Source organism: Macaca thibetana, chromosome 16 (genome assembly GCF_024542745.1).
Source record: "Macaca thibetana thibetana isolate TM-01 chromosome 16, ASM2454274v1, whole genome shotgun sequence".
In the NCBI taxonomy this organism is placed as follows: Eukaryota; Metazoa; Chordata; class Mammalia; order Primates; family Cercopithecidae; genus Macaca; species Macaca thibetana.
Genome location: NC_065593.1, coordinates 14,910,494 through 14,937,972, shown reverse-complemented (window position 1 = coordinate 14,937,972; position 27,479 = coordinate 14,910,494). Strand labels below are relative to the sequence as shown.

Sequence of the window (27,479 nt, the reverse complement as noted above, 5' to 3'; positions counted from 1 at the left end):
CGAGGCTGGCGGCCGGGAGGGGGCCGGAGAGATGAATGGGGACGGCCGGGCCAATCCGAGCGCAGCATTTACAGCCGCGACAGAGAAAGCCAATCGGATCCCTGGGGCGGGGACGGGGGCGGGGACAGAACCAATCAGCTGTGAGGACGGGGCCTGGGGCGGAGCCGCGCAGAGTTTCAAACCGGCTGTGGTGGGCGAGGAGCAGCTGTGCTGGGCGTGTGATCCGCGTTGGTGCTGTCGGGTGAGTGCGGGCGGGGCACAACAAATTTCGTTCTTGTTCCCCAGGCTGGGTGCAATGGCGCGATCTCGGCTCAAAACAATATTTTTTTGTTCAGAGGGGAGGGCATCGGGTTCGGACACGCACGGCCTGTGGAGGCGTCTGGGTACTACAAGCGTCGGATCAAAATCGGGGCGTCTGGTGGGAAGGCCGGGATCTGCGTGGGGGCGCGTTTGGTCTGGGCGAGCTAGTGAAGGAGATGGTGATCGTGTCCTGGGCCCAGCGCTGAAGCTCGGCTACTGCGTGTCTTGACCCCGCCTCCCCTCCTCGCCTGAGCCAGAGAGAGGAAGGAGGTTGGGATGAAAAGACAGCTGTTTTGGAAACTTGAAGTGCGGGACAGCAGAAATGCTGCTGACCCGAGACCTCTCTTCCAGGAAGCATCCTCCTTCCCGCACCCACACTTGCCAACTCGCCCGCTCCCCGCTCGCCCTCGCCACCCCGCTGCATCCCATCTCTTCCCCTGTGTCCAGGGTCTCTGTGGGGCCTGGAAATGGGGATGGGGAATGCCTTGCTGACCTGCTTTTTTGCCCTCCTCCCCAGGGTCTAGTGGACAGAGAAGACTCTTGGCCAGACAAATGGCTTCTCGGTGGCAGAGCATGGGGACCTCTGTGCGCCGGAGATCTCTCCGGCACCAGGAGCAGCTGGAGGACAGCAAGGAGCTGCAGCCTGTGGCCAGCCATCAGGAGACCTCTGCAGGGGCCCTGGGGTCTCTGTGCAGGCAGTTCCAAAGGAGGCTGCCCCTGAGAGCCGTCAACCTCAACCTCTGCACAGGCCCCTCCTGGAAACGCCTGGAAACCCCAGAGCCAGGTCAGCAGGGCCTCCAGGCTGCAGCTCGCTCAGCTAAGAGCGCTTTGGGTGCCATGTCCCAGGTAATACTGACAATACTAATCATCTTTTTTATGGAGTGTTTCCTTGGTGCCAGACAGTTCCTGCCCTCAAAGAGCCTCAAGAATATAGACTCCAAGAAGACAGGGATTTTGGTTAGTTCACTGCTGTTTCCCCCGCACCCCAAATAGTTCCTGGCACATATAGGCGCTCAACAAATAGTTGAATGAGTTAGTGAAAACATGTCTTGGAGGAAACAGATGCTCACAATACCAGGTAATAAGAGCTGTACGTGATAGGAAATTGCAAGCAAGTGGCCAATAGGGAGGGCTCGCCAAACACAAACTTAGCCGGTGAAGGCTTCCCAGAGGAGATGATTCCAGAGTTCACCCAGGGAAGCAAAGGTCAAGGGGTATTTAGGGTAGGAGAAATAGTGCAAGTCCAGAGCCCCTCAGGTCCAAGCCTAGAGCTGAGGGAAAGCAAGGTGTACTGCCAACTCAGCCGTGTACCCCTGAGGAGAGCCAGAATTGTAGTCTGGGTATGAGCAGAGGACAGAGAGCAAGGTAGAGCCGGGAGAAAGGACATGAAGGAGCTTAGACTCTCCCAGGAATGATCAGGAGTCTGGAGGATTCTAAACAGTGGAAAGTCTGGTCTCATTAGCATATTAGAATTTGTCCTTTATCTACGTGATGGAGAACGGAATAGAAGCAGAGGTGCTCCTGAAGGAGACTAAGGATCTGGACTTGCAGAGGATAAACTTCAGGAGCTGCTGAGAAGGTCAGTTAGAGGGGATTTGCTGTCAAATGAGAGGTGCTGGCAGGAAGATGTCCTTATATTGGATGTAAGCGTCTATGGGCCCTTCAACCGATGCATCTTTAAACCCAGAGCTGGAGGTGTAGACGTGTCACTTAGAAAGGACAGAAGCCACTAGGATGAACAGACCTCCAGAGAGAGGACTGGGGGCTGCAGAGGTTTCTCCTCGGTGTCTCATTGGGAATTCTGAAGACGGGAGAATTCTCCAGAAAGAGGGTGGCTCTTTCTGGACCCTCTGCAGAGAGTTCTCTGAGCCAAATGTTAGTCTTTATTTGGAAGAACTTTTTGATTGTTTTCGCCACCCTCAGGGATCAGAGAAATGAAATGAATTTGTCCAAGGTCACGTAACTCATCAGATTTAACCTGGGCTGGGCTCCAACCCCTGGGCTCCGGCTTGCCAAGGCAAAGACAGTCGAGCTGATGAAGAAGAGCCTTCACAGCCGTCACCCAGCTGGTGTGAAAGGCCCAGGAGTTGGGGCTTGGTCCTATGTGCAACAAGAAGCCATAGAAGGGTTTCGAGCAGTTGAGTGTCACAGTCAGAACTGCCCTTTAGAAGGATCACTATGGACCACTGTAGAGGGTGGATAGAGTGAGTGAGACCCGAGGCAGGAAGACAGGCGCTCTCCTGGTGTGCAGGGGGTGCTGGGCGGGGGAGCCTGCTCTACTCTGGGCCCTCTCCTTCAGTCCTGGGGTCAATCTGTGTCTGGAAAGAGAGTTTGGACTTAGACAAACAGGCTCCAGGCACCAGGGGGATCCTCCTGCTGCTGACTGCTGCTGTCATATCCAGGAGCTCTGAGCTGGGTCCCTGCCGTGGACTCATTCTACGAGGAGTCAGTCACATCCTTCACCCTGGAGACTAAAACAGCCTGTATTTACAGGACACTTGGTGGGTCTAGGGATCGCTGGTAGGGTCTGGAGACCAGGGTAGTTTACCCTTGGGTTTTTTGTTGTTGCTTGTTTGTTTGCGAGACAGGGTCTCACTCAGTCGCCCAGGCTGGAGTTCAGTGGCACGATCTCGGCTCACTGCAACCTCCACCTCCCGGGTTCAAGTGATTCTCATGCCTCAGTCACCCAAGTAGCTGGAACTACAGGCACCTGCCACTGTGCCCGGCTAATTTTTTTTTTTTTTTTTTTTTTTGTATTTTTAGTAGAGATGGGGTTTCACAATGTTGGCCAGGCTGGTCTCGAACTCCTTACGTCAGGTGATCCACCTGCCTCGGCCTCCCAAAGTACTGGGATTATAGGCGTGAGCCACGGTGCCCGGCCTCACTTTTGGTTGTGTCTGTGCTAACCTTTCCATTTGCCTGTTCCAGAGAATCCAGGAGTCCTGCCAAAGTGGCACCAAGTGGCTGGTGGAGACGCACGTGAAGGCCAGGAGGCGGAAGAGAGGAGCACAGACGGGCAGTGGATCCCCAGCTCACAGCCTGAGCCAGAAGAGCACTCGGCGGTCTGGAGCCGCCCCTGCCCACTCAGCCACAGCGCCCCGGGAGAAGCAGCATCACCACCTCTCTGCCCGGATGGGCTCACGTGCCCACCCATCACGGCGGTCAAGGCAGGAGGCTGCCTTCCGGAGCCCCTACTCCTCAACAGAGCCCCTCTGCTCTCCCAGGCAAGTGGGATACTGCCTCACCCCGGCACTGGTGACCTTTTAGCCTGGGCACAGTCCCTGCTTTCTGACCTCCCAGACACCAGCTGGGCCCCAGGGGCTTCTTGGCACCTCCTGTGGCTACCTGGAGCCAGGGGTACCCTGAGCAGCGTCATATCATGTTATAATTATTCTTACTGTTAAATGTGTGTCCTGCTTTAGCAGATATCCAGTGCGTGTATTTGTTCATTAGAAAATGAGAAAACTGGCCGGGCACGGTGGCTCACACCTGTAATCCCAGCACTTCGGGAGGCTGAGACGGGTGGATCCCCTGAGGTCAGGAGTTGGAGACCAGCCTGGCCAACATGGTGAAACCTCATCTCTACTAAAAATACAAAATTGGCTGGGCGTGGTGGTACACGCCTCTAATCCCAGCTCCTTGGGAGGTTGAGGCAGGAGAATCGCTTGAACTCAGGGGGTGGAGGTTGCAGTGAGCCGAGATCGCGCCACTGCACTCCATCCTGGGTGACACAGCGAGACTCTGTCTCAAAAAAAAAAAAAAAAAGAGAAAACAAAACAACAACTAGATTCCTAAGGATTGTATTTCAACTTTCTGGCTGAGTTCTAGGGGGAAATGGAGTGTGTTAGTTAAGGCTGTATAGTAGCTTTGGGCTGTTGAATTTTTCCCCAAATTTCTTTGAGGGCTAGCATCTTTCTTTAGTCTCATAGGAACCTTGAGCTGTAATTAAGGTAGGCTCTGTTTGTCCCGTTTGACAGGTAATGAAACGGAGGTCCGGAGGCTTTTGGTGATTAGCACGAGGGCCATCCCGTAGGAAACAGAGGAGTAAAGGCTGGGGTCCAGATCATCTGGATGTTCTGCCCCACTGATCAAGCTGGCCTGCCCTGCAGAATCTTCTAGTTCTCAGACAGGCCCAGCAAGTGGCCTGGCTCAGGGGAGAGAGTGAAGCTCATCCCAGTCCACAGTCCCTCGCAGCTTCCTATTCCCATCTCGGGGCTCTCAGGGAAGGCTGCCTAGCGGCTGCCCGTCTGTTGTGGCAGGTGGTCACCAGGATGCATGTAAGTGACCAGGTGGCTCTTTGCAAACCTGGAAGCTAAAATAAGGCTTGTGTACACTTCAAAAATACTCTCCACATCTGTGTTCTGACCTGGTTCTGCCCCCAGAGCTAGCAGAGGACCTGAGAAAATCCTTCAGGACCTTAGTTTCTCTGTAAAGGAAGAGCTGAGCTTAGCTCTGACACAATCCCACTCACCCAAGCCTCCTAGTGAGCCCACAAGCAAGTTTTGAAGCCTCCTGGAGGGCTGAGGCTCAGTTTCCAAGTGGGGACACTGCAAAATCACTTGCCCATGACCTTGGCCTTGTGGATCTTGATCTTCTCTCTGTTTGTTGCTCTGAGGTCACTTCCTGGAGTGAGGGTCTGGAGTGAAGCCCAGCCCACCAGGGTCATCTGGGCCCACAGACCAGACCCCGATACTGGGTTGCAAGGGGCTCCTGCCAGGAGTTTCTAGCTAGTCACTGGTGTGGCTTTTTCTTTCGTTCAGCGAGTCTGACAGTGACCCAGAGCCTGTGGGGGCGGGAATTCAGCATCTCCAGAAGCTGTCCCAAGAGCTAGAGGAAGCCATCATGGCGGAAGAGAGGTGAGTTGGCATTCCATACTTCAAAGTGAAGTGGCCGGCAGGGCCCCTCCGGCCATCTTTGTAGGCAGGCGCTGGTTCTGCGCTGACCTGCTGTGTGACCCTGGCCAGTCTTTGCCCCTCTCTGGGCCTCAGTCTCCCTCATCTCAAACATGAGAAGAGACAAAAACCTGGACTGGGTTGATGGTAAAGGATGCAGCCTGAATGTGTGTGGTCTTCTGGGCCTTGGGCCCCCACGTTTGTCCATCATTTGGAACCTCACACGTGGCTGGTTCCTGAAAAGCCTGCCCTTCCTCCAGAACTGTCCGTGGCTCCTCTGTGCCCTGCCTGCCTGTGGAATAGGGAAAAGCAACCTGACTGCTATGGAGCTCCTGGTCTCTCTGCTCATGGTCCCATCCTAGGGGCAGGGCCTCGGTTGTGGATCTCCCCTAACTTGGGGCTATTTCTCCATTCCACTTGTATAATGGCCACGATGGGCTCTAAGGCTGAGCCCTGCCAGCTCTATGTGTTGGGGGGCCATATTCCTACCATGTTTCCGGGTCTGATCTTGTCTAGCTCAGGCTGAGAGGGGCCCACTCAGAGCCCACCACACCCAGTGGCATCAATCCCTCCCCTTCTCTCTAGTGGTGACATCATCTCTCTCATTCATGACTGAGGAAGTGCCTGCAGGTAATGCCCACCTCCCAAGCGTCTTTCTCACTGTCCTCCTCCTCCACCTCATGCATGAGCAAGTTAAAGAAAAACCCACAGAGCTGATGGGCACAGCAGAGTAGGTAGGACCTGCTTGCTGCTTGGAGCCAGAGCTGCTAACCTCACAGACCCCATCATTAACAGCATGCCGGGGGCCCCGAGTAGCTACAGCCACCTTCCAGCAGCCCCCACCCCACAGTGAGCAGGGAAAGGTATCCCTACTTCTCCGACCTTGAGCACAGTGACAAAGGCAGCTGTCTTGCAGGAAACAAGCCCTGTCTGACCGCCAAGTCTTCGTACTCAAGGATGTCTATGCTTCCCCGTGAGCTTCCCGGAGGAAACCCCCAGGAGTTGTCAGTACCCCCGGGCCACTGCTAACAAGCACCTAACAAGGGGCCCAGAGCCCCCTGCTCCGGCCACATCTGGACCCATCAGTGACTGCCTGCCATAGCCTGAGAGTGTCTTGGGGAGACCTTGCAGAGGGGGAGAATTGTTCCTTCTGCTTTCCCAGGGGACTCTTGAGCTTAGAAACTCATCGTACACTCGACCTTGAGCCTTCTATTTGCCTCGTCTATAACGTGAAGTGCTAGCCTCAGATGTTTGAGAGCTCTTAGCTGTGTACCCAGGTGTCTGGTTTTTGGGGAGTCATCCACAGAGTCACTCACCCACCGTGTTTCTGGTGCCAAGGCTCTTGGGGGCCCCACTGTCATCCCTGCTTTCCCTACCAGGGACTCAGAGGAAGGCATAGGAGATATTTCCAGGTTTCCGACCCTGGGCTCACGGGTTCTATTTATACGCTCAAGGCGGAGTACTGTGGGTGTGCCGGGAGGGGTAGCCCTGTTCAAAAGCAATTTCTGCCCTTTGTAAATTATTTAAGAAACCTGCTTTGTCGTTGTATAAGAAACCAGCGTGTGACTTTCCTAGATAACACTGCTTTCTCATAATAAAGACTGTTTGCATTTGACATCTGTTCCGTTTCACCGGCCACCTCCAACCTTCCCCGCCCTCCCACACCACTCCGGGCCATAGATCTGTCATTTGTGGTCTCATTTGTGGCCCTCATCCACCTCTGCTCTGAGCCAGTCTGCCCCCAAAACCCATCCCAGGGAGAACATGTATAAAGGGAAAGGCTTCTCAGCTTAGTTCGGACGCAAACACACCGTAAAGGCAAATAAGGTTTTTATTTAAGTGACAACATTTGAGAGCTAAAAACCAGCTCACATCAAAATCAAGACCAGTTGTAAAAATCTTTTAACTCCATAATGCTGTTTTTGTCTTGTTAGAAATCTGATATCTTACATTAGCGTTTCTAACGGATTTTGTACAAGGCAGCCATAAGGAATATAATAAACCTTTTTCACCACAGAACCGTCTGTCACAGATAATACTGAAAATTGCACACTTAGGAACAGTCAGACCACAGACAGGGTCAGACTGGCTGCCACCGCCAAGTAAACAAATAGAAAAGGACAGCGGGGTCCGAGGGCGGGGGTCCCTGTGCAGGAGTCACCCTCCTCTGCCCTGCCCCTCCTTGGGTCACCCTGCTTCTCCTTTGCCCTAAAGAGGGTGGAGTCAAATTCGGATTTTCCTCCCAACTGCCTGTTAGTTTCTCAACAAGGAGAGCAGAGCCCAGGTCAGGCCTCAGTGCTTGGACTTCACCCTAACTATGATTTTTAAGAAGGTTCCCCCAAGCCCGGAAGGAAAGGAAGGAGGGAATGTTACAATAGGTTTCCAGGGCACTTGGCACCCAAACCCCCCCCAGATGGGATTCGGTGGGAAAGGTGGTTGATTAAGGCGGGGTCAGGGCACCCTCCCGGGGCTGCACCTGGGCTAGGGGGGAGTGTGAGGATGCAGGGGACCCATGTGCCTCATGAAAGACTCCAGGACACAGGAATGGGTCCCAAAGGGGTAAAAATACAGTTTAAAAACCGTGAACTCCAGCCTCATGTCTTCCAGAGAGCCCACCGCCGGAAAACTCTGGAATACCGGGATTCAAACACATTTGTTTGCTGTAACCCAGCACCCAGACAAGAGGACCATTCATCCCAGTGTGTGAAAGGAGTCTGTTTTTTTAAAAAAGAAATAGTTTACGGAGCTCAAGGGAGCCGTTGAACTCTTTTGGAAAAAACCCACGACGCTGGAAGAGCAGGTCCTGGGCTAAGGACACACCCTGAACCCTAACAGGGCAAATGATACAGGAGGGTGGCAGGCAGGCCCTCGGTCACGACAGCCGCCGGATCGGGAAGAACAAACATGCCACGCAAGAAACAAGGAGCTTTGGTCAGGCGGGAAGATCTGTCTCCAGCTGCTGGAGGGCAGGCATACCAGAAGCTAGAAGAACTCTCTAGAAAACAGCTGGACTGGGGGGGTCACAGAACTACTCAAGGAGAGGCAGCGGCACCCGCTCCCGAGAACAACACAACTTGGTTCTTTCTCCAACTTAACTGGACGGACAAAACTGAAGAAACCACTAGTATAGAAAGTGCATATGCATTACACAGTTGCTGTGAAAGCAGTACTGAAACATACGTTGTCTCGCCACTAAACAGAACCGCATCTACACACATTCACACACACCAACGACAGCTCCAGTTGTTGTGTTCACAACCTCTCACTGTACACCATCGGCATCTCATGTGTGCATCGTCAGCCAAAGCCCCGATCTTCCTACCTGCTTGCTGCCTGGACCCAGAGCTGCTTCCAAAACAAAGGGCCAAAACAGGTGGCCATCCTGCTGGGTCCTGTGTCCCAGCTCTGACCCCAGAGCCACAGAATCCTGGTCACACTGACTTCAAATTCCCCAGGGATCCTGGCTCATGTACTCTCTCTCTCTGTCTTCCTCTCTCTTTCTCTGTCTTCCTCTGTCTTCCTTTCTCTTTCTCTCTGTCTTCCTCTCTCTCTCTGCCTTCCTTTCTCTCTTTCTCTCTCTCACTCTTTCTCTCTCCCTCTCTCGCCTAGCCTGGAGTTCTCAGGGAAGAGGGAATCTAACTGGGAGCAAAGTACCTCATACTAATTATTTTATCATTTCAGTTTAATCGGTGCCTTTCTGCAAAAAGGAAATGGTAGAGTTTTCAAGAATCAGACTAAATCTGCCCAAGTTTAAATCAGGATATTTTTGGGAAGGATTAGGGTTGAGGTGGTTATGCCATATGAGCTGGTGCCTTTGGAAAGCCAGGAACTGTGAAATGTTAACGGGGGGATGGGCACCTGTGAACCGCCAGGAGACAGGATCATAGAGGAGGCTGAGGCTGAGGCTGAGGCGGAGCCTGATCCGCACTCCTCCCCACAGACTCGCCAGCAGCCCTGGGCTTGAGTGCAGGATGCGGCACTGGAAGTAGAGCAGAAGAGCTGGCAGACTGAAGACACATTTCTAGGGGAGAGAGCAGGGATGGACGCTAGGAGCCCAGACCCCTCCAGCCCCAGGAGGGCACCCAATTTGCCAGGCAATTCACAATGGTGGTGCCAGCCGCCCCCATCAGCAGCATCATAGGCTGCATGGGAGCCGCGAGAGGTAGACATTGAGCAGAAGCGACACTGAGCTGACACAGGTGCCTGCTGTGTATACACACGTCTGGGCCCTGGGGCAGCCTGGCTGAAATTGCTGGGACCGGCCTCAGTGGCAGCCCATGGGGGCTCAGCAGCCACCTGGGCAGCCCCACACAGCAGGTGTGGGCCTGGGCCAGGGAGTCGGGGTTTTCCAGGATGCAGGAAACCAGTGCCCAGGCCAAGGTTCAGCAGCAGGAGGGCCTGAGCAGGCTTTAGGGGCCCCAGAAGGGCCAAGTCCTGCCAACCTCAGGGGACTACCCAGGAGGAGGTTATGGGCACAAACTGAGCAGCAGGGGACAGGGAAGAGAATACAACAGTTGGAGCCAAATTTCCAGGAACCCCTAGAACCCTGGAATCTCAGCTCTATGCCTCCAGGAGCCAAAAAAGATAGAAGGGTCCTGGCAGAGCTGGGGTTATGGGGAGCCAGATCACTAACCTTTTGGCAGGAGATGGAGGTGGGTTGTCCCTGGGACACCCGGTTTGAGCATCAGTGCAAGGCAAACCAGCTGCGCCTCTCTGTGGAGTAGGGGTCCCTTCCCAGCCCACCCAGAGAGGCTCCTTTAAGAGTCCCTCCTTTCCAGCCCACCCAGAAGCCCTCTCGCAGGCTGTGTGAAAGGTATGGGTCACAGGACACGCAGAGGGACCTAGGCCTGAAAAGCCTCAATGGGCCAAACTGCAGGACATCTTGCGAGTCAAAGACTCACACCAATCTCAGCTAGGGGGACTTCTCCAATAACAGAAGGAAGACGGGGCCCAGAGAGGGCAAGCAACCAGCTCAGGGGCTCCCAGCCAGCCCAGCTGAGCCAGAGCCCAAGGCTGCAGCCTCCCAAGGGAGGGCATGAGGCAGGGCTCCGGGAAGAGGAACCCCTGGCCTCCAGGGCCACAGGGAAATGGTGAGGACACTGAGGACAAGGGGGGGGTTGGGGACAATGGACAGCTGCAGGACAGACCGTCAGCACCAGACCCCACCCCCCGAGGGCTGTGGACAGGGACCGGGGATGTGCTCTCACTCCCAGAAAGTGGCCATCTTGCTGTAAGAGCGCCAACCCCAAAATGGTGATCCAGGACCACAGGGAGGGCGGGCACAAATGCCACTCACGCCTCCACAAGACAGTCGAGAGGCTGTGCCTGCCAGCGGCGTTTGGTCCCGAGGCTGGGGCTGCCCCCTTGAGGGCCTGCCTAGCTCGCTGTGAAGCCTGGGGACGCAGGAGGGTGGTCGAGTTTGCCCAAACGCTCCAGCTCCGGGCAAGCCTGCCCCCAGGATGACACAAACATGAACCCTGATTTGGGCTTGCAGTCGCAGGCACGTGGGAGGCAGCAGCGGCTGCACCGAGACCCCCGGATCTCACCTTGTGGCAGCTCAGGGAGCCCCCCCGGGGTCGGGCAGGATCCCTCCCCGCTCTGGTCGGACACTGCTGGACAGACACGGGAGGGAAAAAGCAGGAAAACGCCTGTGTCGGGGAGAGGGCAGCCCCCTCCCGTCCCTGCAGGCAGCCTGATTGGACCCCCCACCCCTGCTCTGAGCACAGCCCACCCCTCAGGGCACCGACTCGAACTTGGGGGGCCCACGTGCCCAGCTGAGCGCGGGCAGCGGCCGCTCGTGGTCCTTGTCGGACTCGGGCTGGCTCTGGGCCCGCTCGGGCTTGGGGTTGACGGCGGGCGGGTCGGGCTGCTGCACCGACATGGTTCTGCGCAGGTGGTTGCGCTTCCGCAGGAACTCCGGCTGTGCGTGCAGCCCGAAGCTGCCCTTGCGCAGGATCATGCGCGAGTTGTTCTTCTTTGGGCGTGAGCGGTGGCTGGCCTCCAGCGCGGCCAGGTGTGCAGCGTAGCCCTCGCTCAGGAACTGCGGAGGGCAGGGCAGGGCAGGGGAAGAGGGGAGGGGAAGGGGAAGAGAAGAAGGGAGGGGGAAGAGGGGGGGGGAGGCGGAAGAGGGAAGGGGAGGGGGAAGAAGAGGGGAAGGGGGAAGAGGGGAAGGGAAAGGAGGGGGAAAGGGGAGGAGAGGGGGAAGAGGGGAGGGGGAGGGGAGGGGAAAGAGGGGAGGGGAGGGGGAAAAGAGGAGGGGAGGGGGAAAGAGGGGAGGGGAGGGGAGGTGAGAGGAGGGAAGGAGAAGGAGGGGAGGGAGAAGAAGGGAGGGGGAAGAAGGGAGGGGAGGGGAGGGGACAGGCGTCAGGTGGAGGGGACCCCGATGCTGATCCTGTCCCCATCATTTCCCAGGAACACTCTATGGAGACACCTCCAGCTTCTCTGAGGAAGCCCAGGGAAGCCGGGCGCTCTTTAGTGTTCCAGAGTCCCCATCCCGCTTTGAACCACCATGCATCTCTACCTGTACCCGTGGGTCACACCAGAGTTCTCTGGATTTTCATTCCTATTTTATTTTAATTAATTTGTTAGTTTATTTATTTGAGACAGGGTCTTACTGTGTCGCCCAGGCTGGAGTTGCAGTAACCCAGTCTCAGCTCACTGCAGTCTCAACCTCGCCAGCTCAAGCAATCCTCCAGCCTCAGCCTCCCAAGTGACTGGGACCACGGGTACATGCCACCACACCCAGCTCATTTTTTAAATTTTTTGTAGAAACAGCATCTTGCCATGTTGCCAGGGCTGGCCTTGAACCCTGGGCTCAAGCAATCCTGCGTATCAAAGCACCGGGGTTACAGGCATGAGCCAGGGCACTTGGCCTATGGGTTCTTGAGGGTGGGGAAGCACCCATCCTTGTCACTTGGCTCACTAGAATTCTGCAAAGTCCCTCCCATCATGCCACCTGCCTCTCCATGCCTCGTCACTTTTCTGAGCCCCGCGGCTGCCCTCCTTGCCGGTCCTTTCGGCTGTGCCCAGAACCTTGCTACTCGATATGTGGTCCGTGGACTCTGGCAGCATCACCACCACCTGGCCCCTTGTTAGGCAGAGCCTTGGGCCCTCCCCCCGCCCCAGGCCTATGGAATCAGAATATGCATGGCAACAAGATCTCCAGGTGATGCCTGGGCACTTTAGAGTTTGAGAAGCGGGTCCTGAGTTCCCAACTTGGAAACGCCACCATCTCCGGACCCTCTACCCGGGGGTCACTCTTAGGCACTGCGTACTTGACATGCCCCAGAGGGAGGTCACCTCCTTCCCTTCCGCCTGCTGTGCGATTCCAGTAGTGGCACCTCCTACGTGGTCACCCAAGCCACAAACCAAGGCACTGTCCTCTGCCTTCCCTTTCTCTCATCCTGCACATCCATCTGGGCATTACCAAACCCAATCCATCTCCTACCAAAAAATGCCTCTCAGACCCTCCACTTTCTCTTCAGCTCCCTCTCGGCTTTTCTTTCCTTCCTCTGAACCACCTTCCACCGACAGCCTGAGGGAGCTTCCTGAATCACACACCTGCTCATCCACTCTCGCAGAGTCCCCACACAGGCCATCGTGGCTGCACTGACCGTTCCAGCCCCCTCTCTCCCCTCCCAGCTCATGTCCCACGCAGCCAAGCTGAGTCACTGGCAGTCCCAGAATATACATGTTCTTTGTCACCTCCTGACCTTGGCTTTTGCTGCTGCCTCTGCCACAAATGCTCTTCTCAGTCTCAGGCCCTTCCTGGACCATTCCTTCAAATTCCAGAAACCCAACCTTGCCCTGGAGTCTGGGTCCCTCTCCAGGGCCCCGCAATTCCCTGAGCCCCCCATCATACATCATGGCACTTGCTACACTCTACTGTCACCAACTGCACGTGTGCCATCTCCCCACTACACTGAAGTTCATTGCATCCGACTCCACTTGGGATTCTCTCCCCGCACCCAACACAGGCCCTGGCCCGAGGCAGGCACCCCGAAGTGTTTGCTGAATAAATGAATGAGCCAATGTGGGAATGAAGAAATAAATGAATGAAGTGCCCACTCCCTCCATCCCTTTCCCTGACCTCCCTCACAACTCCCCGCCTCCAGCCCCGCCTCCACCCACCTGGCACTGGGTTTGGTACTTCTTGGTGGACCTGCCCACGATGAAGATCTGGGAGGCGGGCAGGCCCAGCACGCTGTAGACAGAGATGTCCTTTGTGGAGCCGTAGGCCGCACTGATTTTGATGAAGCACTGAAACACAGGGCAGGCACGGAGGGAGAGTGAGGCCAGCCTACCTCCTGGAAAGCCTTCCCAGGCCAACCCCAGGGAGCCCCCGCTTGGGGACCCTCTATGGGCAGTCTGGTAGACTCCAAGCCATGGGGCCACCCTGTGTCAGGAATGAACCCCCAGAGTGGCTGCCCCTCCCTGCACCCCAGGCCCATCCCAGGACTCTGCCCGGTAAACAGTCGTGACCACACCATTTACCGGTCCCGCCTGCAGCAGTACGCTCAGGTTAAGTAATGATGAAGCCAAACGTTCCTTTGTGGATAAGGAAATTGAGTTCCAGGTTTCTGGCTCACAGGGCCAAGACTGGAGGCCAGTTCTGCCTGGCTTCTGATCCTGTATCATCCACACCGCTCCACGCTGCAGCTCGCCGTGCGCCCACTGCCTCCCGCTGGCTGGTGTAATGACTGTCCCACCCCCCGCCCCCCAGAATCCCCAATTCAATTCAGAGAACTGCACAAGGTCTGCCTTGCTCCAGGGCACTTCCAGACCATCACCGTTCCCTCCTCTCCCTGGGATACACCGGATCAAACTGCCTCCTCCTGTGAGGTGCTGGCCACCCAGCTGCCTCCTGTCCCTGTCATCCTCTTTTTCTCCCACTCACGCTCCTCTGAAGCCACTGGAGACTTTGGTCCCGGGTCACAGCTTTCCTTCCTCCCAATCCCCACCATCGCTGGAATGAGCCACAGTCAGAGTGACGTGAGGGATCTACCACCTCCCACCCCGCCTCGCAGCTTTGCACCTTCTTTCACGTCAGTGGCCGTCACTTCCGGAACCGAACTCAGAACCTGCCCCTCTAACTGTGAACTTCCACAAGTCCGCTGCGCCCAGGGTTTCTGCCCCCTCCCTGCCACGTCTCCGCCAGCCGCCACCTGGCTGCTCTCAGCCTCACCGACACTTGTGCTTTCTGCACCAGCCCTGCTGCCTCACCCCTTCCTCATCCTGCCTGAGTGACCCGCAGCATCCCTGTGTCCTCTGCCTCCACACCAGATTTTCTCACCTCTTCATCCTCCTCCCACACCCGCCCAGCCCCAAATCTCAGCCCTGGAAATTTTCCACTATCCACCTTGTGTATTTGTATACGCTGCTCACTGAGAGCTGCTAAAGAAACACAGAGCCACACAGCTCTCACCCTCCATCTTCTTCCTGTCCTTCCCTGAGCCCTACTCCGTCCTGCAGGTGGCTGCCTTCGATGCTGGACCAAGGAGAGGGCTTCCTCAGCCCGCTGCCCCTCCCCCTCAGTGGTTGGTGTATTCCCAGCTGACTCAGAGGGTGGAGCAGTGCCTCTTCGTCTGGCCCTTCCACCTTCTCATTCACCTGAGATCACTCCTATAACTGGGATCCTCTAGCTCTGGGGACCCTGCCTGGCTGCCTCATGACCCTCCCAGCTGACACCCACCTTCTCTGCTCCTCTCCCTACTACTTTTGCCCCCTTATCCTTCCGAATTGTCTTTTCCTCACAAGGTCATCTGGTGGCCAACCTTTGTCTAGTGGACAGTTCTCAGCATCCCACACCCTTGGCAAGAGGGGCACTAGCTCCTTGAACCCCTCTCCTACCGATAACTGTAGCCTCTGTCTCCTGGCCCTCCTCCCCCTCACTCTCCTCCTGGTTCCTCAGCCACTCCTTGTGCTGCTCTCAGGGGCCCAGCACAGCCTCTTCTCACGCCTCGCCTCCCTTCTCGTGGCTCCGCTGATCCGTCCTGTGCGTCTGCTTCCCAGTCTCCACCTGCAGCCCAGACCTACCCTAAGCCATATCAGGTCCCATGGCCGTATCAGCCTTGACATGTCCACAGCTGAGCTCATCTCCCTCCAGCCTGGTCCTCCTCTCGTGTCCCCTCTCATTCACTCACTCATTCATTGATTAATTCTACCAACATTTATTGAGTCCCTACCACGCAGCATCATCACCCCCAATCCAGAAGCTATATTGGTGAGCAGAACAGATAGGCTCTGCCTCCATGGAGACCTTGGTCAGGTGTGTAGCACCTGGATCCCTCCTGGTCACCCAGCACGGGCATCTTAGGACTCCTCGCTCTCTGCGTCCAGCCATCCCTGAGTCCTGACTATTCCACCTCCTAATCCTGTCCATGCTTTTCTCTCCATCCCGTGCTCATCATCGCCTGGATTATGGTCTTCCTGTGTTTTGCTTGGGCAACAGCCCCCTAACTGGCCTCCCTGCCTCTGGTTTCTCCTGCCAGTCTGTTCTCCACACAGCCACCAATGGGATCTTTGTACACGCCAAGTTAGACAGGACCACTTCCCTGCTTTAAACTGTTCCGTGGCTCTCCATGACCCTCAGCAGAGAATTTGTGATCTTGGCCTGGTTTCCAACGTTTTCAAGATCTGCCAAGTTTGGGCCCCTGATGACCTCTGAGGGCTCAGCTCCCACTTGCCCTGGGTCTAACCCTGCCTGCACTTACCTCAAGCCTGGATGCCCGCAGCTCTGAGAACGTCCCAAGCTCTCTCCTGCCTCCATGCCTTTGCACATGCCATTTCACTGTCTACCTGACAAACTCATGCTTCAAGACTCAGCTCAAAAGTTACCACCCTCCTAGCAGCCTTCCCTGCCCTCCCTGGACAAACTGAAGTCCTTTCTCCTCTGTTTGCTAAAAGGGCCTTTTTCAACCACACACCAGTAGTTATCAATTGACATGTCCTTCCTCCTCTAGATCAGGGATTTGCAGACTTTTTCTTTGAAAGACCAGATAGTAACGATCTCAGGCTTCGCACTGTGTCACCACTACTCAATTCTGCTGTTGTACTGCAAAAGCAGTCATAGACAATACGTACACAGATGAGCTTGGCTGTGTTCCAATCAAACGTTTTTTATTTAGAGACATTGAAATTCATGTAATTTTCATGTCATGAAATATCATTCCTTTGATTATTCTCTCCATCCATTTGAAAGTATAAAAACCATCCTTAGCTGACCAGTCACAACAAAACAGGCTGTGGGCTGGATTTGGTCATTATATATCAACGCCTGCTCTGCTCTAGGTCAGGGATTCTTGATTTATTTTTCTGTGCATCAGAATCCCCTGGAGGGCTTGTGAAAAGGTTCCTGAGCCCCTCCCCAGAGTTTCTGATTGAGTAGGTCTAAGAGGGTAGGGGGCGAGGCGGGGCAGAGAATTTGCACTTCTCCTGAGTTCCCTGGTGCTGCTAGTGGGAACCACAGCTTTGGTCACGGAAAGCACATCTGGGTCACAGAAAGCACATCCGGGTCATGGAAAGCATATCTGGGTCACGGAAAGCACATCCTCTGCCCCCCTGGTTCTGTTTGTCTCTGTGCAGCCCCAACAAGCACAGAGTAAGGAACACAATCGCCATTTAAATGTCTACTGGATGAATGGCCAGATGTAGAGACAAGAGTCAGGAGATAAAGGACGAAAGTCTGACTCAGATCTAGGGCAAGTCGCTGCAGCCTCACCTTTCTCCTCTGTCAATGACGAGACTAATAACCTACCTCACAGGGCTGCTAGAGGACCCACCAGATCCACGGGAATGGGATTTGTAGACTGCACATCATGAGGCCCCACCCTGGGGGAGGGAGGCAGGGAGTGGTGAAGAGGAGGGTTGGGCTCTCAAGTTGTGGAGGCCCCGCCCCTGCCCCGAGCTGGCCACTCACCTCCTGCATGAGGTTGCGCAGGAAGATGGCCTTCTGCCGCAGCGGGTCGTGCACCAGCCCGTCCGAGAAGAAGATCATGCCCTGTGGGAAGTTGTGCTGGGACAGCCACGACACCACCCGCTGCTTCTGCATGTCCGGCCGCCCCGTGATGTAAAGGATCATGTAGCCCAGGTCCTGCCAGTGCCTGGCGAGACGGCATTAGAAGGGTCCAGCCCTGCCCAGTGCAGGCCACCCGATGCCCAGAAGCCTGCCCTGACCATAGCTGCCCTCCTGAGACGTCAGAGGGACGAATCTGAGGCGTGCTAGGGAGAACAAGGGGGATCCCGAATCCCCTCTCCCGGTTGAGCCCTGGACATCTCCCCGGATGGCCTCCAGGTGCTGCAGGCCCACATCCAAACTCATCTCCTCACCCCTGACCCCTCTGCTCACAGCCGCTTCAGAGCCAGAGACAGGCACCTTTCATTCCCCCCGTTCCCTGTGCCTCCCTCCCTCCTCCTCCAGGAAGAAAGCCTTTCCGTTTCACCAGGCCAGACTCTTTACACCCCCATCCCCCAGCCCTCTCACTTAAGCCCTGCTTCTCATCCTTAGCCTGGGCCCCATCTCTCTCCTGGGCCATTACAAAAGCCTCCTGGTCGGCCTCTTTCCCTGCACCCCCGCTCCTACCCATATCTAACCTGAGCCCTGTAACCCTGGGCAGATTACTCAACCCTGCCCAACCTCCCAGGGTTTCAGTTGCCCCCTCTGTAAAATGGGCATAATAATATGAACTACCCCATAAGGTTGTCCTAAAGATGAAAGGAATTAATCCCAAACATGCGTAGCAAGGTGGTGTGCTTGGTGTGGCTGGCTTTATTATTATCCTCCACAGTGTTTCCATGGTGATTTCTGTACATCACAAATTGAACCCCAGCACTCCTTTGCCGAACAGCATCTCTAGCTCCCCAGCACCCTGAGGTAGAGCCTCAAGGCCTCTCTCTGCCTCTGTGGCCATGCCCCTGCTCTGCCCTTGCATATGGGATCCCCCCCGCCCACCCAGAGCTGCTTTGCGGCCGCCGGACAAGCCCTGGGCTTTTCTGCTACATAGCTCTCCCCTAGACAGCCCTCATGGCTCCATCTCCTGATATTCACATCTTCCATCTTTCAAGACCCCCCTTCCTCCAGGAAGCCTTCCCTGCTTCCCAGGCAGAATCAGCCTGTTTCCTCTGTGCTCTCACAGCGCTGTGAGATAACTCTCTTGGCTGACTTCACGCAGAATCCTGGCTGCAAGATGTCAGATAAGCCCAGACCTGGTTGGGCACCTATATGGCACCTGCCACCAGAACAGGCTAACAGAGATGGGGAGTTCTAAACCTGGGTGATGGTCTGAGGGATCTGGGGATGCTTTACGCTAATGCAGGGGTACAGGGGTCACCTCAGGGATTCTGGTTAGTTCTGACGTGGGGCCCAGTGATATGTTTACGAAAAGGGGAGTTCCTGACGACTGTCGAGGTTTGGTCAGCACCATGTGGCCCCTGGAGCCCGTGGAAGGCAGTGGGAGGACCATGGACCCCCAGAGAGGAAGGACCACAGCCTCCCCTTTCCTGCAGTGGGAGGGGGACCGTGATGCTGGAGGGATTTGTTGTAAGGGCAACAAACGACCTAGCCCTACAAGGGGAAGGTTGGCCCCCTGAAACGGGCTTGAGTCTGACTAGGCCTGTTCCTACGGAGCTGCTGGGCATCCCGAGGGCAGCAGTCTCCCGGGAGCCCAGGAGCCAGGCCCATCTTCTCTCCCCAAAGCCATCACTGTTACTGGGGTGAGGCAGGGCAGTCTCCAGCCCCCAAGAACTTCCAGTGCCTGGCATCTGTCCTACTCTTGAGGTTCTGATCACTTGGAGTCCTGGGTTACACTTTCTCATGCCTGTGACTTATTTTCCCCACCAGACTCTGAGTTTCCTCCAACTTAAGAGCTCACTCTGCATCAGTGCCCAGCACACAGCCTGGCCACAGTGGGCCTCAGAAAGGGATGGATGCGTGCATGAGTGGAGGGAGGGAGGCAGGGAGAGAAGGAAGGAGGGAGAGAGAGAGGGAGGGAGGGAAGAAGGAAAAAAGGAAGGAATTGGGAGGGGGAAGAAGGAAGTGAGGGAGGGAGAGAGGAAGAAACAGACAAGCTGAGGTCTAGAAAGCAGGAGAAATTTTCCCAAGGACACTCAATAAATTACTATTGGAGGTAAAGCCAGGGCTTCCCAGCTCGCAGCCCCAGAGACCAGTAGAATTCCTGGAGCAAATCAGAAAAACAACATATTTCCCCAGGGCTGCTGGCTCCTGCCCCCTAGGGAGACATATCCCTCGGGGAAGGTGGCACTCACCGGACAACGTCCACTGCACCCGGCCGGACCTTGGGGTCGCTTCCCATGATAGACACGCTGGCCGCAAAGGACCCGTCAATGCTGAACACGACACACTCCATGCCCCGGGGCAACACCGTGAGGTAGCTCATGGCACAGGTCTGGTCGCCCCTGAAAGAAGCCTGCCTGTGGTCAGCCGTGAGGTCAGGGTCAGACGTTAGCCGGAAGCCAGAGGTCAGCCTGTAGCTGCAGTCAGAGCTCAGTCTGGGTCAAGGTCAGAGAGCACCTGAGTGGCATCTCCTGATGCCACAGCTGGTGACCTCTCCCATCCACTTCTGTCCACGCAGACAGAGATGGGGGCCCAAAAAGAACCCGAAGGGGCCGGGCGCGGTGGCTCACGCCGGTAATCCCAGCACTTTGGGAGGCCGAGGCGGGTGGATCACAAGGTCAGGAGATCGAGACTACGGTGAAACCCCGTCTCTACTAAAAATACAAAAAATTAGCCGGGCGCGGTGGCCGGCGCTTGTAGTCCCAGCTACTCAGGAGGCTGAGGCAGGAGAATGCGGGAACCCGGGAGGCGGAGCTTGCAGTGAGCTGAGATCGCGCCACTGCACTCCAGCCCGGGTGACAGAGCTAGACTCCGTCTCAAAAAAAAAAGAACCCCAAGGACCCTAAATTCTAGACAGGCCTGGCTGGAAGGGCCATGGAAATGAGAGAAACCCCCCTGAGAATGGCCCCTGGGTCTTACCTGACGACCATCTTCACAGGATAGACGCCGACCCCCAGGCGCCGGGGCCGTGGCACGTTGTATGTGATTCGACCGCTACTGTTGGTGATCTCTGTGTCCAGGTGTACCCAGCGGCCTGAGGACGGCTCTGCCATTACCAGGATGTCCACCTGTGGCAGTGAAGGGGGTCAGGGGATTCCCTGAAGGCTGAGGGGCTACAGGCTTGGCAGAGGGGCTGGGCAGGGGAAATCTGGGCTGAGGTCCCTGCCTGACATTCCCTGGCTCCTGCCACCCTGGCTCCTCATTCATCCTTGGATACTCTGAGCCCATCCTTTCCTCCTTGCTCGCCCTTCCCGGCCCGCCCAAGCAGGTGAGTGACTCCTGGCCCTGTGCTTCCACCCCAGGTAGCTCGGCCCTCCTGATACCCTCACCCCACATGCCATGTGGCTCCACGAGGCACCTGGTGCAGGTGGACTGGCTGAGGAGGGGAGGCCCAGCCCTGGGTACCTTCTCTCCAGTCAGAGCCACCATGTCGAGGGGACCGTACATGAACCGCCCCACCAGGACCTGGGGGCCATCTTCAGCAGCAATCACATCGTTGGCCCGGTGATTAGCCGTGACATTCTGGAAGGACAGAAAGAAGCTGGCTCAGTCCTTGCAAGGGAGGCTCAACCTTGCTTTATCATTGCAGTGTGCCTCGGACTGGCTGCAGGCATATCAGCCTGCTGAATCACGTCTCCCTACTAACTTCTGCTAGAGTTTCAGAGATGTGTTCCCAGGGAACGTGGGAGAAAAACAGACCGTGAGTCCCCCAAACGCTGTCTGACATGAGTCCTCCAAAGGCGCCCAGGGCTTCCTGCCATTGTACGTTCTCTGCTTTTGTTTTTTTGTTTGTTTTGTTTTGTTTTGTTTTGTGTGTTTTGTGTTTTTGAGATGGAGTTTTGCTCTTGTTGCCCAGGCTGGAGTGCCATGGCGCGATCTCGGCTCACCGCAACCTCCGCCTCCCGGGTTCAAGCAATTCTCCTGCCTCAGCCTCCCGAGTAGCTGAGATTACAGGCGTGTGCCTCCACGCCTGACTAATTTCATATTTTTAATAGAGACAGGGTTTCTCCATGTTGATCAGGCTGGTCTCGAACTCCTGACCTCAGGTGATCTGCCTGCCTCGGCCTCCCACAGTGCTGAGACTATAGGTGTGAGCCACCGCGCCCGGCCTGTTCTCTGCTTTTGACTCTGCTTGGCCCTGAGGGGACAACTGGCCTCACAGCCTGTCCTTCTCTTCTAGATCCCTGAGCTGGAAACTGCCTTTCTTTGGTTCTTTCTTCTACATCACGGCGCACATCCAACGGATATTTACTATCTGTCTTTTTTTTTTTTTCTTTTTTAAGATAAAATTTCAAATGCACAAGCGTAGAGAGAGAGAAAAGAGTGTAACAAAGCCTCGTATTCCCGGCACCTGCTCCACCACTTAGCAATGAACTCATGGCCATCCTGGTTTCATTCTTCCCTTGCCCAATTCCCCAGGCTTGGCCCCAGCCTCGCCGGGATTATCCTGGAGCAATCCTGGATGCTACATCATTTTATCTGTGACTGTCTCAACCTCCCTAATCTTCTTCACTTCTGGTTTCAGTTCATTCTGCAGCCTGTGTTGGCCCCGACCAGCCCCCACTCCCAGCCTGGCCTCCAAGACCCTAGTCTCTCAATCTAGTGACCATTCCTTTACTGTGTTGGCCACATTGTCGTCTCTCCCACAACGACATCGCCTGGATGCTGCTAACAGCTTCCTAATGGAGCTCCTTACTCAAAGGCAGTCCCTGCAACAGATCCTCTGTCTTTATAAAGCACAGATCCATTAACACCCTCCCGGGCTCCCCAGTGCCCTCTGGGTAGAGTCCAGATCCTGAGCTTAGCTTTCCAAGCCTTGCCTGAATGACCTCTTCAGTCTGTCTCCTGCTGCTCCCCATCCACACCTTCTGGTCCTTTCTGCCAGGCTCTGCAGCAGCCTCCAGACCTTTGCTCACACCGCCGCCCCGCCCCCCACACTGGCTCTAGGTGCCATCCCTGGCCCTCTTCCCCCACATTCCAGCCCATTCGCTATGACAAGACTCAGCGTCATCATCGCCAAGAAACACTCCTCGGACTCCTCAAAGACATGTTCTCAACCTCCTTTCGATTCCCACGCATTTTAATTCAATCCAACAAATATCTGCAGACACCTCATCTGCACGGGGTCCCTGAGATAAACTGGAGACACTCAGCCAGGTAGGGGACGCAGGCCCTCTTACGGGTGCACTGTCAGGGGAGAGGGAGCAGCTGGTTCATGAATATAAGCACCTGAAAAGATCCAGCATCACTAGTCATTAGGGAAATGCAATCAAAACCACAATGAAATACCCCGTCACACCCACCAGAATGACTAGAATCAAACAGGCAGATAATAACAGGGGTTGCTGAAGATGCAGAGAAATCGGAATCCTCATATATTGCCAGTGGGAATGTGAAATGGTACAGTGACTGTGGAAAACAGTCTGGCAGTTCCCTATACGATTAAACATAGTTACGATTTGATCCAGAAATTGCACTTCTAGGCATATACGCGAGAGAAATGAAAACATAGGAGAAATGAAAGACACAAAAACTTATACACGGACGTTCCTAGCAGCATTATTCATAGCAGCCAAAAGGTTGAAAACACCAGCGTGGCCAACATGGCGAAACCCCATCTATACTAAAAATACAAAACATAACAAATAAAAATTAGCCGGACATGGTGGTGAACACCTGTAATCCCAGCTACTCAGGAGGCTGAGGCAGAAGAATCACTTGAACCCGGGAGGGGAGGTTACAGTAAGTTGAGATTGCACCATTGCACTCCAGCCTGGGCAACAGAGCAAGACTCCGTCTCAAAAAAAAACAAAAACAAAAGCAAACAAACAAACAAACAAAAAACAAACAGGTGAAAACAACCCAAATGTCCATCAGGCAGTGAATGGATAAGCAAAACACAGCATCTCCATACAACGGGATATTATTCAGCCTCAGAAAGGAATTTCTGACACAGCGACCGCGTGGATGAACCTCGAAGACAGTGTGCTACGTGAAACAGTCAGACACAAATGGTCACATATGACATCATTTCGTTGAAATGAAATGTCCAGAATAGGCAACTCTGCAGGCACAGAAAGTCAGTTACTGAGTGCCTGGGGCAAGTGAGGGAGTGTCAGCTAAAGGGTACAGAGCTTCTTTTTGGAGGTTATGAAGAAGCTCTAAAACTGACCATGGTAATTGTTGCACACATCTGTGACTATACTAAAATCCACTGAATTGTAGTATCTAAATGGGTAAATTATAGGATATGTGGATTTTATCTCAATAAATATGTTTACCGAAAAAGAGTTGGTTCATGAAGGATTGATCTCCTTCTACCTTTTAGGACTGTTCTTGGGGTCCATGTCTGGCCTTTTCGCCAGACTGGAGGTACCTACCATAGCAATGGTTGTGTCTGTACAACTCTATGCTCCACTCTCTACCAGAATGACTGAGACAGAGTAGGCGCTGATGATTGTTTGCTGAGTGAATAAATAAACGTATATACCTCAAACTCCTATTCATCCTTCAATACCCCACAGAGGAGCCTCTTCAGAGAATCCCTGAATGATTTGCCCTGACAATCCTTCTTTCCATAATTGTCTTAATCTGTGCCTTCCTCTATCAAATATCACACCAGGCCATACTCAATGGTAACTGAGACTGAGATCCAGGACTCTTTCTGATTCAAGTCCACATCTACTGTAGCCTGGCATATAGCAATTGCCCCATAACTGGTATCTCCTCACCAACCCTAGTATCTTGGACCCCTGCCCTCAGGGCTCCTGTGGAACCAGGCCTTGGGGAAGCAACTCACGCCCCTTGCAGCTGCAGCGCCTGGGCCTCATCTGAGTGTGAGCCCTGGCCTGTCTGGGTGCTGAGCTCCCAAGCCGAAGTGCTTACCTGCCATGCGGACGCCCCAACCCCCAGGCCAGCCCCACCTCCCAGAGGACGCAGTCCCAGCCGCATGCGAACTGAGCACGCACGCACCCTCAGCTTGACCTGAGTCCGCTTACGAAGCCACTTCTCCCGAGGGTTGGCGGGGCTCAGCGCTGCGGGGTCCAGGCGGGCGCTCTCCTTGATGTTCACGCTCTCGTAGCGCATCACCTGGCCAAGAGCCGAGCAAGGCCCCGGTCAGGTCTTCTGGCTCCTCTGCTTCCCTCCCAGGGTGTCAGCGCCCACCACCTTGTGGCCAGCTGAGCCCTGCCCCTGCCACCCCCCAACCTCACAGCCTGGAACCATCAGGAGGCTGCAGACCCCAGCACCTGTGTCCCTGCATTCGTGTCCTGACAGCTGGGGCCAGAGCAGTCTCCCAGTTGGCTCTCTTCCTGAGAGAAATCTCTGCCCCCCTGTGCCCAAACCTGGCAGCCACCTCTATCTGTCCCCACTCTCTGCCCTCCCTCTGTTATAACAGGTGGCCCTTCCTTAAGGCCGGCTTGAGTCCTGATCCCAGCCCCTCCTCCCTTCTTGAGGACATTGTTCCAGCCATGCTCCCCTGTCAATCCCGCAGCGCTGATTAGACTCCCTCTGCTAGATCACTCTCCTTAGCATTCAAATACGCACAATATTGCCCATCTTAAAAAAATGCTCTCTTGGACTCCTCATGCCTCTCCAGTGACCGCCACGTCCCTGATGTCCTTCACAGCAGCACTCACAGAGGACTTAGCCCATACACTGTCAGCTCCTTCCCCACCTGATCCCTCCTCCACCCACTCCAGTCAGGCTTCTTCTCAATCATTATACGGAAGCCATTCTTGCCAAGGCCCCAGTGACTCCCACCCCACCTATCTCCGGGGTCCTCTCCCTGCACTCTCTGGGTGCTCCAACCTCACGGATGTCCTCTTCTCTCCTTCAGTGGCTTCTCCTCCTCTTCCCGGGGGAGCTCCAGGACTCATCTCTGAACTGCCCTCTCTGTAGGAGCTCCCTTGGTCTGGCACCCATCACCAGTTTTAAATGCCATCCAAGCTCTGATGACACCCACATTTTTCTCTGGAATCCTGATGTCTTCTCTAAGTTCCAGACTCCTCTACTCCCTTCCATCCCAGCACCTCAGAGGCATCTCACACTTCACATATGCAGACCAGTGGTGGATGTGCCACATGGGGGCACAGGTTTGCGCTGGAGCACCCTGGCCTGGGTGCCACCGGCGGGGGACCCACTTCCAGCCTAGCACACTCTCTCCCACCCCCAAGAACCTACAAACAAAACTCACTTTCCTCCGCCCCCTGCCCAGCCCTGCTCTTCCCCAAGTACAGGAAATGGCACCACCTTAGTCATTCAAGTGAGAAACAGGACGTTCTGGGTCCCCTCTTTCTCCTACAATGCGGTCATCTGCAAGTGCTCGCACCGTAATGCAAATCTTGCCATTCTGTGGAAATCTTGCCTTCACTCCCTGTCCTAGTCCAAGCCTCCCGTCTAAGCTGGACCCCCGCACTGGCCTCACAACAGGCCTCATGGTTCCTCTCCTGCCCTGAAAACAGCAACCTCAGCCTCAGGGTTTCCTTCAAAAAACACAAGCCTGTTGCTACTTTTCCCTTGCTCACAGCCCTGTAATGGCTTCCCATTGAACTCAATATAAAACCATACCCCCAACCTTGGCCATCGCAGCTGTTCATGAACGTCATGACCCCTACCAGCTCCCCAGACTCCCTCCCGACCAGGCTGTCCTCTGGGCACCGGCCTTTCTGCTATACCTTCTGTTCTGCAGATGAGACCACTGAGACCCAGTGGGGAGTGGGAACTGACTACTCCAGTCTCCAAGTTGAAACACTGGGACATTCTCCTATGTAGTTTATATTTAATTTTCGAGAATGTACCATACCATCAGTCACCCAGGAGCCAATGTCTTTATGAAGCCCATTCTCTGGTCATGTCACTCCCCACTCACGTAGGTGCTCCAATGCCTTCCCCATGCTCTTAGGATCAAGGCCAAAAGCTGAACAGGGTCTGCAGGAACAGCTTCCTCTCCAGCTGGAGAAGGGCGGTACCCCCTCGCGGTGGCTGTGGGCAGGCCCACGACTGCGCAGTGGTACCTGTCTCAGGATGAAGGCCACCACGTCCGTGGACTCCCAGTAGCTGGCGTGGAAGAGGTGGGGCAGGGCCACGGTGGGGAAGGCCGTGAGGACATCAGGGCAGTACAGGGCGTAGTCGATCCTCTTGCTTCCCCACCACTTGGCTGTGACTGTGGGTCGGAGAGGAAGGTGAGGGTGTGTGGCCAGCCCAGGGCCTCCCTCGAGGGGCAGTGGGGTCTCCCATTGCCCAGACCAGTGGTGGATGTGTCACGTGGGGCACAGGTTTGGGCTGGCGCACCCTGGCCTGAAGGAGGCCTGGGGAATGCGCTGCTCTTCCTCTTTCCTTCTCAAAACCCACCCGCCCTCCGCTAAGATGTACCCACCAAGCCTGTGCCCAGGAAGGAGGGCCAGACCCACAGAGACGTTCACAGTCTCACCCAGGGCTGCCGCTCAGTGGCAGTTGCCAGTGGGCTCTGCCTGAAGTCGGGGTGGAGACTATGTCTGGAGGTTCAGGACTTCCTTAATGGTCAGAGGTCAGAGCCCTGCCCAGGTTCAGAGGTCAGGGCTCTGTTTGAGGTCAAAGCTCAGACCCCGTCAGGAATCAGGGGTCACTGCTCTCTTCAAGGTCAGAGCTCTGATTTGAGGCAGGGTCAGCGTTCAGGGCTCTGTCCAGGGTCAGAGGTCAAGGTTCCTCCAAGGTCAGAGCTCAGTCTGGGGCCAGAGTGAGGATGTGGACCGATGCTGGATCTCCACCAGCAGACGCCCGGCTCTCTAAAGGCAGAAGCAGCCCCCAGGACTTCCTTCACCCTCTCCCCACCCAAGGACCTGCCCTCAGCAGCTCTAGCAGTGACCCAGCAACCACCTAGAGGAAGGCTCCCCTCCCCCGAGTCCAGGCAGGGCCCCAAAAGGACCTCACTCACTGCGGGAGGCCCCCATGGGTGCCATGCTGTCCGAGGACTCCGAGCTTTCGCTGTGGGAACTTCCCTCGCTCATCCTCCGTCCTGGGCGCCGGAACCTCAAGGCCTGGCGGGGCGAGGCAGGGGCATCCGGAAGTGGCGGGCTGTCCCGGGAGCCGCCCTCCAGGAAGAGGGGGCTGTGCGTGTGTAGGGCATCAGCTGGAGGGGGAGTTTCAAGGTCAGGCTGAGTCACGTGTCTCCAGCAGAGCTGCCCACTCAGTGCCAGCCCTGTGCTAGGTGGGAGGCTGGGCACTTGGAAGAGCCAGCC

At 55.5% G+C, this 27,479-nt stretch overlaps 3 protein-coding genes across 9 annotated transcripts in view; 2 read left to right on the top strand and 1 right to left on the bottom strand.

The window, feature by feature from the left end:
• TXNDC17 (thioredoxin domain containing 17) overlaps positions 1–27,479 on the top strand; it is a 997,418-nt gene that overhangs the window by 798,163 nt on the left and 171,776 nt on the right. The gene's annotated exons all lie outside the window — the stretch shown is intronic.
• On the top strand, positions 168–6,807 carry PIMREG (PICALM interacting mitotic regulator). Its single transcript, XM_050765602.1, has 5 exons — positions 168–241; positions 818–1,146; positions 3,229–3,524; positions 5,061–5,156; positions 6,109–6,807. Exons 2-5 carry the CDS (start codon positions 853–855, stop codon positions 6,167–6,169), a joined length of 747 nt encoding a protein of 248 aa, XP_050621559.1. The 5' UTR covers positions 168–241; positions 818–852; the 3' UTR covers positions 6,170–6,807.
• The window catches only part of PITPNM3 (PITPNM family member 3), a 103,308-nt gene continuing 86,269 nt past the window's right edge, over positions 10,441–27,479 (bottom strand). For all 3 annotated transcript variants that reach the window (XM_050765257.1, XM_050765259.1, XM_050765258.1), the window contains 9 exons: positions 27,176–27,370; positions 26,277–26,425; positions 24,235–24,351; positions 20,668–20,784; positions 20,182–20,330; positions 19,455–19,604; positions 17,110–17,293; positions 13,323–13,451; positions 10,441–11,232 (listed from right to left, as the gene is read on the bottom strand). In XM_050765257.1, coding sequence (XP_050621214.1) covers positions 10,927–11,232; positions 13,323–13,451; positions 17,110–17,293; positions 19,455–19,604; positions 20,182–20,330; positions 20,668–20,784; positions 24,235–24,351; positions 26,277–26,425; positions 27,176–27,370 — 1,496 coding nt within the window. In that variant the 3' untranslated portion in view covers positions 10,441–10,926. The remainder of the gene's footprint in view (positions 11,233–13,322; positions 13,452–17,109; positions 17,294–19,454; positions 19,605–20,181; positions 20,331–20,667; positions 20,785–24,234; positions 24,352–26,276; positions 26,426–27,175; positions 27,371–27,479) is intronic.